Raw genomic sequence first — 13,209 nt, forward strand, 5'->3', positions numbered from 1 at the left:
CAACACACTTATCATGAACTAGTAGGCATGAAATTTTTACATAAAATCAAAAGAAAAATTAAAACCGAATCTATAATCAACCAATTTCATCTACAAGTACCCACATGGCCAACCTGCAACTTAAAGCTCTATCACAATCCCACTTTTAGGCTCTCCATTCTACAGCAGTCTTCTTTCTACAGGCTTTTCTTGTAATAACCTGCTTCCGAATGTTGACATATTCTTGCCAGAACTCAGCTTCCGGCAATTGTTGAGAATGTATATATAATTTTTAATTTTTTTCTGTGCCATCTTGTTTTGCTTTGTTGTTGTTTTTCTGCTGTTTCATTACATTTTTATCATTCAGTACCGTATCTGAAACTTTAAGTAAATAAATAAATAAACATTTTAGTAGCATTTAATTCATGTTTTTGTGAGGTAATGGAGAGGCCATCAAAAGAAATATAACAATTGTTCATTAACTTTGCAGACAAAAGTTCAGGGTGTGGATATGATCCATGCGTGTGGCTGGAAGGCAAAGGAGAATCTTCCAATGAAGGAGAACTTCCTGTTGGAGATGTGGGAAGAGACGGAGAGACTGTACACTGGCAAAGGACCAATCACTGTTGTGTGCTAGTAAGTTATTACCTACATTTATAAAAAAAACTTTTCGTAAGTAACCACTTTTTTAGTTGGTCATTATTAATAATAATGCTGCACCAAAAAAAAAAATTGCAAGTTATTTTACAAATGCAGGATATCAATAATTATGCTGCAGACTTTTCTCCTCCTGAAGATCCACAATTTTTCAATTTTGTCATTCTGTTCATTATTATTTTTTTAAATTATAATTATTCAGATGTTGAAAAGTGGCTAAAAAATATATGCATTTTGTACATTAATTGGAAGTAACTTGTTACAAGTAACAGTTGTAACATTGTTGCCTTGTAATTAATGTGGAGGTTCATAGTGGTTCGGATCCCACACTTTGAACTGTAGGTCCAGTCCCAAATAACTTATCTATACATAAGGTGGACTTCAAGCCTCAACAAGTAACAGTTACTGTTTTTTGACGAATTCTAACTGTAACTAGCTACTTTTGAAAGCAAGTCCATTTAACTGTAAATAGAGTTACTATTTGCAATAGAATTAACATTAACAGCAGTTACTTTACGACACTTGGTTTGGTTTGATTGGTTTGAGTTGGTGTTTTAAGTCCACTTTATGCACAGTAAGGCTAATCGGTACTGGACTTAGAGTTTAAAGTGGGATCCGAACCACTTGTGCCTCCACCGACTTTACGACACTTAAATTATTGACTGGGGTGTAATGGGTGACCTTCCATGTAGTACACCTAATTGTCAACCTCACTTCCACATAGTACACAGTGGACTGCTTTTTGCAGACTAACGAGGCTCTGGCATCTGGACCTACGGCCAGTATAATTCTGTGTGTTGTCCTGTTTCTTGTCCTTATGTGTGCTGAGTGCCTCTTTACAGCCTCAGCTTTTAATGGAAGTCAGAATATTTTAAATTTTTAGTGACACGACATAACAATTATGTTCTTATTTTTAGTTATGGTAGGGACTGGATCCCGTATTATGTGACTGGTGCAAAATAGCCTAAGTGCTGAAACACCCAAAATTTTAAATGCAATTTCAAATTCAAATTCAATTATTGACTTGAAAATTTGTAATGTAGGGGAAGAGTTCAATTTACCATGTTTCTTCTCTTGATGCTAAGGTGAAAGGATTTTCATGGAATCGCCTAAGGCATGGAAGCTAGGCTTCATTGCATGCTAAATTTAGAACACCCATGCTTTGTTACAGTTCATCATTTACAATTTGCCGCAAATGCTTCAATGCTTTAGATGGATTGCTGCATTTATTTGGAACATTGCAGTCGAGCCAGAAAGAAGTCATTGTTGATTGAGTGGATCTTGTTGAGTTTCGAATGGATGAGAAGGAAAAAGGTCCAAGTGTTATTCATGCCAACACTTGCGAAGTACTGTGGCTGGCATAAAAACAATTTTTCGAATTTAAATCATTCAAGCAGAGCTGACTCCTTTCCATCAGATATTGTTGCAATAATATAAATATATATAGACATAGTATGTACCAGAAACAAAATAAAACACATGTAATTCTTCATATATTTATTATATTCCAATTAATAATCATTGATTCTGTGTCATTTGTTTGCAAGAAAATTTCTAGTAGAAAATAACTGTAAAATTAACTTAAAGTTACTTTACAAATACCAGTGAGTTACTTTTAAAAAGTAACTTTCCGAACACTGATTTTGTGTGTGTATGATGTCCAGAGGCAGTCCAAACAGGTCCATCAACCCCCCAACCCACCCCCCTGAAAATTGGTATCATCCATTTCAAGTTACAAAAAATCAGAATTCTTGATATTTTAATTGTTAGTAATGGAAAGAGATTTCAGGTATAGTTATTTTTTGAACAAAGTAACAAAGAAAAAATTGCATTAAATAAAGAAAAAGTTGAGTGCAAAATACAGGAACCAGTTTATATTTCCGTGTGCTACCGGTTAAACCAAACAATATATACTTTCACAGTTTTCAAAATTCCATAACAGAGTTTTTATGCGAGTGATCACACAACATAACCACTAAGACTAAAATTTCTACCTAACTTTTAAAACTTTTTCTAGAAAGAGGTGAATAATAGCTAATAACAAAATAGAAAACTATGTATCTCAGTACACTGACTGTAAGAAATGTTAGAAAATAATAAATAAAATACTTATTCTGATTTTCCTCTCATCTGGTGGATCAAATTATTTTATAATCATAACCCTAAGCATGATAATATTATTATTATTATTATTATTATTATTATTATTACTATTATGCTCAATTAATTGTCTGAATCCCCATTACAAAAAATTCTGGTGATGCCCATGTGTGTGTTATATGATGTATGGAGGTGTGCAACAATGAACAACCTGTGAAAGGATTAAGAAGTAAATTCTTCAGTAAGTGGGCTCCCAGTTCACGAAATGACCTCTTGTCTAGTTTCAAAACTGTTTGATTTTTTTTCTCTCCATTTGGTACCAAGTGGTTGATTGATTGATTTGGTGTTTTAAGTCCTCTTTATGGACATTAAGGATAATTGGAACTTGACCTACAGTTTAAAGTGGAATCCGAACCACTATGTGCCTCCACTGGGAATTGAACATGGGACTACTATGTTGTTGAGTGTAGAGTTTCACAAGTGTAGAGCAGTGATGATATATTGCTTTTAATTTCAGTGATGGTGCAACAGCCTGTGGGTTGTTCCTAGCTGTTGGTTTTGTGGTGGAGAAGCTAAAGCTTGAACAGGAGGCAGATGTGTTTCTTGCTGTAAGGATCATCAGACAAAACAGGTCACAGTTTGTCAACAATTTGGTAAGTTGCTTCTCAAATTTAGACATTTTTCCATAAGAAAACCATAATTTTACTTGCTTTTGTATATTATGTAATCCTCTAGGGGTGGGAAAGGGGATGAGAAATCAGTGGTGTAGCTCACTAATCAAGACGCAATGCATTTGTGAGTTAGGTACAGTCATCAGCAATAAAAATGGGACACCTAGATCCTGAGATACTCACTTTCCTGCAAGGCATTATGTGTGTTGCCTAACTCTAGGGTGACAATAGATATGGTGCCGGTAGAAGCTACCATTGGAATTGCAGGGAAGCGAGAATGCCCTATTTTTATTGCCAGTGACTGTACATAGACCAGTGAATACACTTAAGTCCTAATTTAAAGAACATCTACGAATCATATTAGTAAATACCCAAGTTCTCTACCTGCTCTGAGACACAGCCACCAGCACAGTTGTATGACTGCCAGCAATTTTCCTAGAACATGATATTGTTTCACAAATTTTTATTTTTTAAATTTCTTTATGTAGCAAATTGTCTTCTTCTCCCTCTGCTCACCAGTGACCTTTCAAAAAACCATTCATTCCCAGCGGCTCTTTATGCCTAAGTCAACTTCCTCACTATTGTCCTTATAAGGTCAACACAGTAGCCCATATTTTATTCCTAGAGTGATTATCAAATAATTTACTATTTCTATCTAAGTCTAGATTCGTAATAGTTCTTCATTTGTGGTTTAGCTACTTCTCTCTCCCCAATCTTGGCCTTCAGCCAATGGCTTCCTCTGATTGGCAAAGAGACATTGACACAGTGGCGAAGATATAGTACAAGCAATGCAGGCACTGCTTTCACTATTAAAATAGTATTTAATGTACTTAATGTTGAGTGCCTTATTTAGTTTCCATCGCACTCTATTTCGCGAAATTTTATGGCCGCAAACTCTCTCAGCAGCCTGTTGGCAAGCACCAAACTCTCTGCTTGCAGCCACCGTGCGGGAAACTAACGCTCCTGAAGTATCATATGGCGAAGGGTAGATGCTGGTGAAGGTACGGTCCACAAACCACTAATAAAAGCTCTGTTTTTCGGAGCTTTTCGGCTTCTCGAAAACAGCCGATCCAAGCAGACACTACTAGCAGAAAGCATATCAATGTTAACATGACCTCGAAGATGAATATTTGCTTTATTATAAACACAGATTTATTGAAATAAATCATTATAACTGTTCCAAATTCCATGTAAACATACTTTAAAGCATTACTTTAAGTTTCACGATTTGTAAAACGTGTCAATAATGTCGACGTTCAGTTTTTTTTTTAAAAAAAGACAAACACGTTGTCCCCGGCACTGGAGAGTGCTGGAATCTGCAGAACAGCTGGCTATTGTCCACCTCACACCTCTCTCATCTCAAATTGCAATTCAATGCCAGTGTTGACAACTACCAAATAATTTACACGATATTTATCATGAATTTCCATACAAACAAATTCAATAAACTGATGTTTTTTCGATAACACTTATGTCAAGAAAGCAATGAAACTCTCTTCTGAAACCTGCAAATAGCAAAAATGTTAAGTCCTTAATGCTATCATACTCAAAATTCTATTTTTATTAATATGATACATTCTAAAAAAAAAGAAAAGAAAGAAAAAACAGAAAAAGATACGCCACATTTTCTTTTTGTTCTAATGACCTATTATTCCAATGCTTAATATAATTTTAAGCTTCAAGTCAGTTATTTCACTCTCCCGTGAACAATAATATTTACAACAAAGTTGGTATCACTTTTCTGTTAGTTTCGGAGCTTTTCGGAACATTTTTCATTTGTGTGGGAAGAACGAATGGTTCAAGCGAGTGTTCTCTTTTGTTTGGTGTGTTGTGAATTTACCAAAACAAACATGGATATTTCAAATTGTAAGTAATAGCAAGTATTTTATTATATCAATAACATGACCAAGAATTTGAACTAAGAAGCATGGCCATTGAGAGATGAGTTGGGGATATATTATTATTATTTAAAATGCCCCTTCTTTCCTAGAAAAACTGGGGCAACGGGCTGTATAATTTATTTACCCCCCTTCCTTTCAGAGTACTGCATTGCTTGCCCTCTCCTTAAGACCAGGTTTCACCACTGCATTGACGCTATGCTCTGATATCACACAATGACATCCGTGTGGTGAAGAGTTTCCAGTTGATATCAGGGCTGTTGCCCGCCATTGTCCAAGAACTCATATTATAATTCTTGTGTGGTCACATTGTGCTTTCTCTTTACCATAAAATACTGTTGCTATTAGTAATATATGTAACTTTCTTTGTCTTTATATTTCTGTCACCTTTTAATAATTCTGTATTATTTTATGTCTTCATGTGTTCTTTTTTATTCTCTCTGTCTCGTTGTAAGAACGGCCCAAAAGGCTGAAACATGCCTCCTTTAATAAAGATGATTATTATTATGGCTGAAATAGAGAATGTTTCAACATGCTCTATATGTCTTTATAAAAAGAAATGGCATGAACAGCCAAGTAGCCTTTCGTTGGATGATACATGGTTACTGCCATGCTCAGATTTATAAATCTAGAAGCCAAGGCTAATAATATATATGCACAATATCAGTTATATCTTTTCGGGCAAGTTATGCCAGATGATTCATTTTTTTATATATTTTTACATTTCAAATATCACATATTTTATGGCCCTTTCCAATGCAATTTTTTCCAGCAAAAATATTAGGTAGATGGGGTTATCAAATTTGCTACTCTCTCCCTTCTAGACATGGCTGTAGACAGAAGAAGTTTATTTTCTTTAGGGGGGGGAGGATAGTGTAACATACTACAAAGTCAGAGATACCAGATTTGATCTCTTGAACTCTTACACTAACCCACTTCTGCATCACATCTGAATCTACCATGTGCTCTGTCTTTCGATGCTTTGAAATTTTTCCTGTTAAGTATTGATACCCGTGTATGACAACTGCCCCCCAAGCATGTGACTGATGCTATCTTTATGATATTAAATGGCCTAGAAGTGCAACAGAACAACACAGCTTAGAACAAAGACAAAGAAATAACATTCAGCTACACAAAAGCACTCATGTGCAGTGTAATTGACAGTGTTGCAATCTTGCAATGGATATCAATAAGTGGCACAGTACGCCATGTACTGGAGGATTAAACCCTCATGTAGCAACACAAGGGACGTCAAATGTCAGAAAGGAAGTTTTGGGGGAGTCATAAGGGAATTTTTCGTCTGAACCAGAAACAACACTGGAAAGGGGATTGTCAAAGTGAAAGTGGAGGTGTTGCCAGTAGGGATGGCCACAAAATTCAGATAATAATATACGGATTTCAAATCATCCAATATCCATTTTGGATGCAATGTATAATCTGGATATGCAGATAGTACAGATTTGATGAAGGATTTGCAGAAAATCCGTACAGTGAAATATGAGCATGACAAATAAAATAATGTGTGGATAGCCTCAAAAATGGATAAATGATACAACTGTCCAGATAATGTACACATTTGGATATCTGGACATTTTGGATAATCCAAATATCCAGATAATTTTGATATCCAGATATCAGACTGTCCGATATCTGGAAATTTCAAATCCAGATTGAAGAAATCAGATATCCGAATAAAATTTTATCTGGATTTCGCCATCCCTAGTTGCCGGTGAGCTGTGATTCGAAAAATGAAACCTGTTTGACACAAGTTGCAGGAATTCCAATTGTTTGAAAATTCTGGCTCAATTGTTCCAAGAAAGAATTCTCTCTCCATTGTCTCCCTTTTGTATTTTTATGAAGTTTTATGTATGTATAAATATTTGAAAATTGATTGCTTATTTTGGTTCTGGACTTGCATTAATCCATCATGCCAAAAGTTTCTGAAGGATGGGAAGGTATGGGGGAGAGGTTGAACGTTGAAAAAAATAAACTTTAAATACTGCTTTGCTTCCAGATAATATCTATGATATTTGATTATTTTTTTTCTGTGACTGAACTTACAAGGCATTCATGTATAAGCAATGTAATCTACCCTTCTGTTTCAGGAGCAGTATGAATTCTGTCATGAATCAGCCATAGCATACTTGGAGAGGTTTGAGACATATGCCAACTTTCTTTGAAACCAAGTACGCATGTATGCAGTTTAAGTTGTATATGTACTTGCCTTGATACTAGGGATGGGACTGATTAATCGGTACTCTATTAGTATCGGCCGATATAGGCATATCAGTGTATCGGTAAAATTATCGATTATTTTAACGATCCGATATATCGATAAATATCTGATAATTTGCTGCAAAATTCTGCCATTTTGTTGTAATTTTTATGGATAATCTCCATGCTCCACTTTCTAAAAAAGTAAATGTCTAAATATGCATTTTTTTTTTTTCACTGCAGTCACCTTGAAACACACATTTATTAAGGAGGTCAAAGAACCTTTCAGGTTCTTCAAGGACCATTTCTAATTTTATATCGGATCGGTAGGATATCAGTTATCAGTATTGGCCAAAATTTCATATCGGCCCATCCCTACTTTATTCTCTACAGGTTGGTGGTAAAATCTGTATACCACACAGTTACAACTGTCAGAATTTAAATTTGAGTACACATTAAGTATGCTACAAATTTTAATTTTTCATCACTCTTTCATTACAACATAAGCTCTGAATGAAAATAGAGATTTTGCATTTTTCCTTGGGCTGAAAATTGTATACAATAGGATCCTGGTTTTATGTACAGTTGTGGACTGTTTGTAAAAAAATATTGTCATTGTTCATAAAAAAAAATATTGTCATTGTTCATGGTTCTACCACGTTCACAAGCAACTCAATAGTGTTTGTTCATTTATGTGAGTGACTTGTCACCATGTTGCTAACCTCAAACATAAGGGACATTTCAGACCAAGGTGACAAGCGACATGCTGTGCTTGGAAACAAACCACTCAACATGAATGTTTCACATTGTAGTGGCATGACAGGTTGCCAAGCCTGCGTTTGAATGGTGAAATCCTTAAGCAACATATGTTCCATGTCTCTTTTACCTTTGGTGTGAAATCTCCCTTAATCTCTATCTGTTATGAAATGTTTGACGACACTACACTGTATATGACCAACGCAATTGTAATTAGGTTAAATTCAAATTACAGACAGTAATTTCAGAATTTTGAACAAGAAATACTTTTTTGAAATGTGTAACAAGTATTTTGAGGTGATTTGATTTAAGAATGTTACTTACTGGCACATGTAAAATGTTTGTTCTTTATTTTTTTATTCTCATTCAATTCTAAGACCTATTCAAATTAATAATAACATAATATCAGTTATAATTTCCAACATTGCCAGATTACATGTTGTTACCAATAAATAAAAATGTGTTTAAATAGCTGTTTATTTGAAATGCAGAACCTTTCTACCCAAGACATAAAAAAATATGTTGCAATACAGACAATTTGCATACACTACTTAACAGTATTTCTTTTATTTGTCAAATATGGTGAAAAAGAAAATTTTTAGTGTGGCAAGAAAAGTATGTAATTGTCTGTTTTGAGATGTTGACTTCTGATCCAGGCAACTGTAACATTTTATGGTTTTCAACAGGAAAAAGTTATAAATGCCCATGATTTGCTTTTTTTGGGGGGTCTACATAGTCTAGTGATTAATGCTTTAATATTATTAAAGAGGGCTTGGCTTTGATCTTCAGTGGAGACCCAAAATAATGAGTATTTGGAAAATTGGACCATAGCTGCTTACTTTGGAAGGAGGGGTAGAGGAGCCAAGGCTCTCTCTGTATTTCACTCACACACAGGCGCGCACACATGTGCACACACACACACACACACAGTGCTCGAAGGGGAAATTATTAGGTGAGGGATGTTTGTTTGAGCTTCAGGGTCAGCACTAGGAGGGATGCTTTGCATAATTTTTCACAACTAAGGATACCATCCCCCATATATCCCTTACTTCAATCATTATATATAGATGCATTCACTGGTTTCTTTTACACTTGCACAGGGATCGAATGGCAAATGCTTATTTAAAGCCACATATAGAACATTAAATAGAGCTTGAGCCTCACAATCACTTCTGATGGCCTACCCAAGGTATGAGAGAGAAAAGGGGGACACAGTGAGTGGATATCTTCACCCTCGGTCGGCAATCCATCATAGTGGGCTGGCAGTGATTCTCGCCCCTGGTGTGCAAGTGACACTTATCTTGGCAGTATTGAGCTAGATGGACACTGGTGGCCTGGTCCTGTCAGCAGTCTGGGTTGGATGGACAGCGGGCTTTATCTTGCTGCCCAACTGACTGGGTCAATCTTGGTGACAGCTTCTCTGTACATGCTCGGCTCTTTGTTCCCCAACGAGAATCATTGTGCAGAGGGCAAGCACAAACATCTATCCCAAGGTGTTCGAGAGAGGAGACGAAAAGCGGCACGCTCACGATGAAGGCAGTGGCCTAAGACTCAGTGATGTCAGTGCTTGGGACTTGCACTATGGTTGCCCTGAGGTCTCCTTTGGCAATGTCCGCTGACTCTGCTACGTGGCCGAAAGGCGATGAAGGCTTGCAAATTTTGGTGGCTCTTGACTCCTTCAATTGTTTCTCAGTAACTGTCCCTTTCCAAAAATCCTATAGGTTTCTATTCGCCTTTGGTGACGTGACATTTTGCTGATTTATCGTTCCAGGTCAGTGGCTGTTTACTTGTTTACTATGTCACTGCTGATCTAGCAGTGGAATGTTATTTGTTACCCCTGATCTAGTTTCGATGGATGGGCTTGGAAATTATGTTTCTTTTTTTATTATGTTTCCCTTGTTCTCTCTACAATATATTTGTGTGGTAATTAGGAATTTACTAAATACAACTGTCTCCACAGAAAATATTTCTGCTCCTTCCCCCCTGCCTCTCCATTCATTATTTTGTGACACCATCAGTGATATCTATTCAGGAATATTTCAGACTTAAGTTCATTACTAAGATAAAAAAATAACACTAACGAGCAAATAATGGCAACAGTACATGGTACATAACGTCCTGCTACTGGTTCACCCTAAAAATGAACTTTTAGTTACGTTAAGGTTCATTTATGTGATTATTGAAATCATAAAAATTTGCAACATTCAAAAACTTTCATATTTGTTAAACAATTTTTGACACAGAATTCGTGAAAATTTTACATAATTCACAGAATATCCAGATTTCAATATGGTTGGTAAAGCAGACATTATATGAACCTTACATGCTGTTTATGATGTTTATTGGGGAATCCAGCAACAATGATTAGGAACAGAGAAGACTGGACAGCATGATGGGGTGCTTGCCAGTGGCATCATCAGTTTATGTAAGAGACATTGACGTGCAGAGTTTTCTGTTATACCTGCATGAAGAGAAGCAGAGGAAGTAAATTTAATTTGAAATGAACCTTAAATTATAAAGATAACTGAGTCAATAGTTGTTACTATAAGTAGTATTTGGGTGAAGCAGCCAAAATCAAGCATTCGGTACAGTTTGAGGGTTTTAATTCCCCTTTATGCCAGTTGTATGCATGTGCAAGGATAGCACAAAGTCATGACTGCTATGATAGCTAATAGAAACGGCAAAACTTCCAAGATGACAGACATTGACTTTTGAGAAAAAAAAATACTGTATCTCAGAGATCACTGGTCTGGTCCCATTTCAGAGTTCTTTTACTTTAATTGAAAGTTTAAAATGACCATATTAATGACTATCTCAGTTTCATTGATGTAAGCAAATGTTAACGAAATAGCAGTAAAGACATATCATTAGGGGCATGCATATTCAATTCTGATGAAAACACGAAATCTGAAATAACACATTGTAGTGTTAATTTTTCAAGTGTTTAAGAGGTGTGAGGTGCATTTTGCTACCATGTTTTGTCACAAAATGATGTGAAATGAACTGCAAAATGTGAAATACACTCTTAAACATGAAATTTAGAGTATATTTACTGATGCGACACCTTCCGAGGTCTGAATTATCCTGTGAGTTATTCAAATTATGGAAAATTGTTTAATTCTGCTGTAAATATTTGAGAAGAAAAAATGTAGTTCATTATACAGGAATAAATTTAATACTCTGATAACTATATAAATTTGCTATTAGAAGTGAAATGTTAATGTTGTGTAATAAGTCTAGTTTTAAAATGAAATTTAGGTTTTTATTCACCATTTTAACACCAAAATGACATTTTATTTACCACTTTTGATCCTAAAATATGCCAAGTTTTTGTGCCCAAATCTTGGATCTCTTATTCGCCATAAATATGTGGCTCTACACATTTTTTACCATCTTTACATGTCCATATAACTGGCATAAAGGAAAATTATTACCTCAAAATTTTAACAAAATATTGGCTGACCCATAGACTAAAGAGAGAGGCAAAATATGTATTAATTTTTTTGTTACTTTTCTTGAAAATCAAATTTTGTATAATGTACATTTAATTAACTTCAATTAATATGAAATTAATTTTTAACAGAATCATAAAATCATACATTTCTTTATTTCAAAGATTTAGTCTAGTTATTGTGCTATAACTTTTTTGTGTTGCTAAAATATCTTCCTGAGTTAAGAACATACCACTCAACCCAAATGAAAAATAATGAAGCACTTACAAGTGATTTCTTGAAGAGGGATTGGCTGATCGGTGTAAGCAAGGAGATCCAGTGGTGATGAAGGATCTTTCTCCCAACAGCATGGATTGTAAAGTTTGAAAACGACACAACAGTCATCTTGTCTCGCTTTTGGTGTTACAAAGTTGAACATCAAGCATCGAATGCTGTTTGAACTATCCGCAGAGCCTAGAGATATTGAAAATGATTTAGTTGAGGTACATTTGATAATTTTTCATCTGATGCAAGGGCTGTCAATAAGTCAGTGGCTTCTCTACTGGGTGGACTATAAGTCACGATCAGATACTATTTATAGTGCAATAATATATTATTGGCAAACAAAATTGATGCAATAAGTTGTCGTAGATTGAGAGGAATGTTTATCCTCCTCGCATACTTTGTGTGATAATATTTGTCTGCTTTCCGATAGAAGTCAGCCAATCCCAATACTTTTGTTATGAGTTAGGTTTTCCGACCGAATGCGGTCATTAAAAGCCACATTGTGGTATCATGCTTTACTCATGTATACTTTTCCCCATCTTGTGTTGCGTTTTTGAAGAGACTGTTGTTTTGTGTGTTATAAATATTCACAGTAAACTAACTAACTCTCTAGCCTTCTTAAACCCGAAGGTTCATGGCTGCAGCAACACAGGCCTTCCATCTGTCCCTATCTTGAGCAAGATCTATATACTCTTTTCCATCCCTACCGATTTCCTTTAGGTCCATCTCAACGTTGTCCCTCCATCTTCGTCTTGACCTTCCTACAGGTCTCTTACCATCTGGTTTCCCAACAAGAATTCTGTAAACTCCTCTTTCCTCTCCCATTCGTGCCACATGGCCTGCCCACCTAAGTCTTCTTGATTTAATTATTCTAATAATATCTGGACATGAGTACAAATTATGTAGTTCTAAATTATGTAACCTTCTCCACTCACCTGTCTCCTCATCCCTTTTAGGTCCAAATATTTTCCTAAGGATCTTATTTTCAATTACTATCAATTTATGTTCCTCTTTCAATGTAAGGGACCAAGTTTCACACCCATATAATACTACAGGCAAAATTACTGTTTTGTATATTTTAACTTTTAGTTTCTTAGATATTAAACGAGAAGACAAAAGTTTATGAAGAGAGAAGTAACATGCATTTCCTGAATTAAGCCTACTTTTTATTTCCTCTTTAATATCATTTTCATTTGTTAATATTACTCCTAAGTATTT

The 13,209-nt window shown here is 35.4% G+C and overlaps 2 protein-coding genes across 2 annotated transcripts in view; one reads left to right on the forward strand and one right to left on the reverse strand.

Moving 5' to 3' along the window:
* Positions 1-8,740, forward strand: part of LOC145996588 (receptor-type tyrosine-protein phosphatase S-like) — a 183,369-nt gene extending 174,629 nt beyond the window's left edge. The window contains exons 36-38 of the mRNA XM_083133125.1: positions 470-615; positions 3,254-3,389; positions 7,411-8,740. Coding sequence (XP_082989251.1) covers positions 470-615; positions 3,254-3,389; positions 7,411-7,485 — 357 coding nt within the window. The 3' untranslated portion in view covers positions 7,486-8,740. The remainder of the gene's footprint in view (positions 1-469; positions 616-3,253; positions 3,390-7,410) is intronic.
* A 1,591-nt stretch (positions 8,741-10,331) lies between these two features.
* Positions 10,332-13,209, reverse strand: part of LOC145996397 (uncharacterized) — a 96,159-nt gene continuing 93,281 nt past the window's right edge. The window contains exons 8-9 of the mRNA XM_083132844.1: positions 11,995-12,180; positions 10,332-10,736 (exon numbers count right to left, since the gene is read on the reverse strand). Of these exons, the coding sequence (XP_082988970.1) occupies positions 10,615-10,736; positions 11,995-12,180 (308 nt within the window). The 3' untranslated portion in view covers positions 10,332-10,614. The remainder of the gene's footprint in view (positions 10,737-11,994; positions 12,181-13,209) is intronic.

The sequence above is a fragment of the Lepisma saccharinum genome, chromosome 12, assembly GCF_977018435.1.
Source record: "Lepisma saccharinum chromosome 12, izLepSacc3.1, whole genome shotgun sequence".
Taxonomy (NCBI): Eukaryota; Metazoa; Arthropoda; class Insecta; order Zygentoma; family Lepismatidae; genus Lepisma; species Lepisma saccharinum.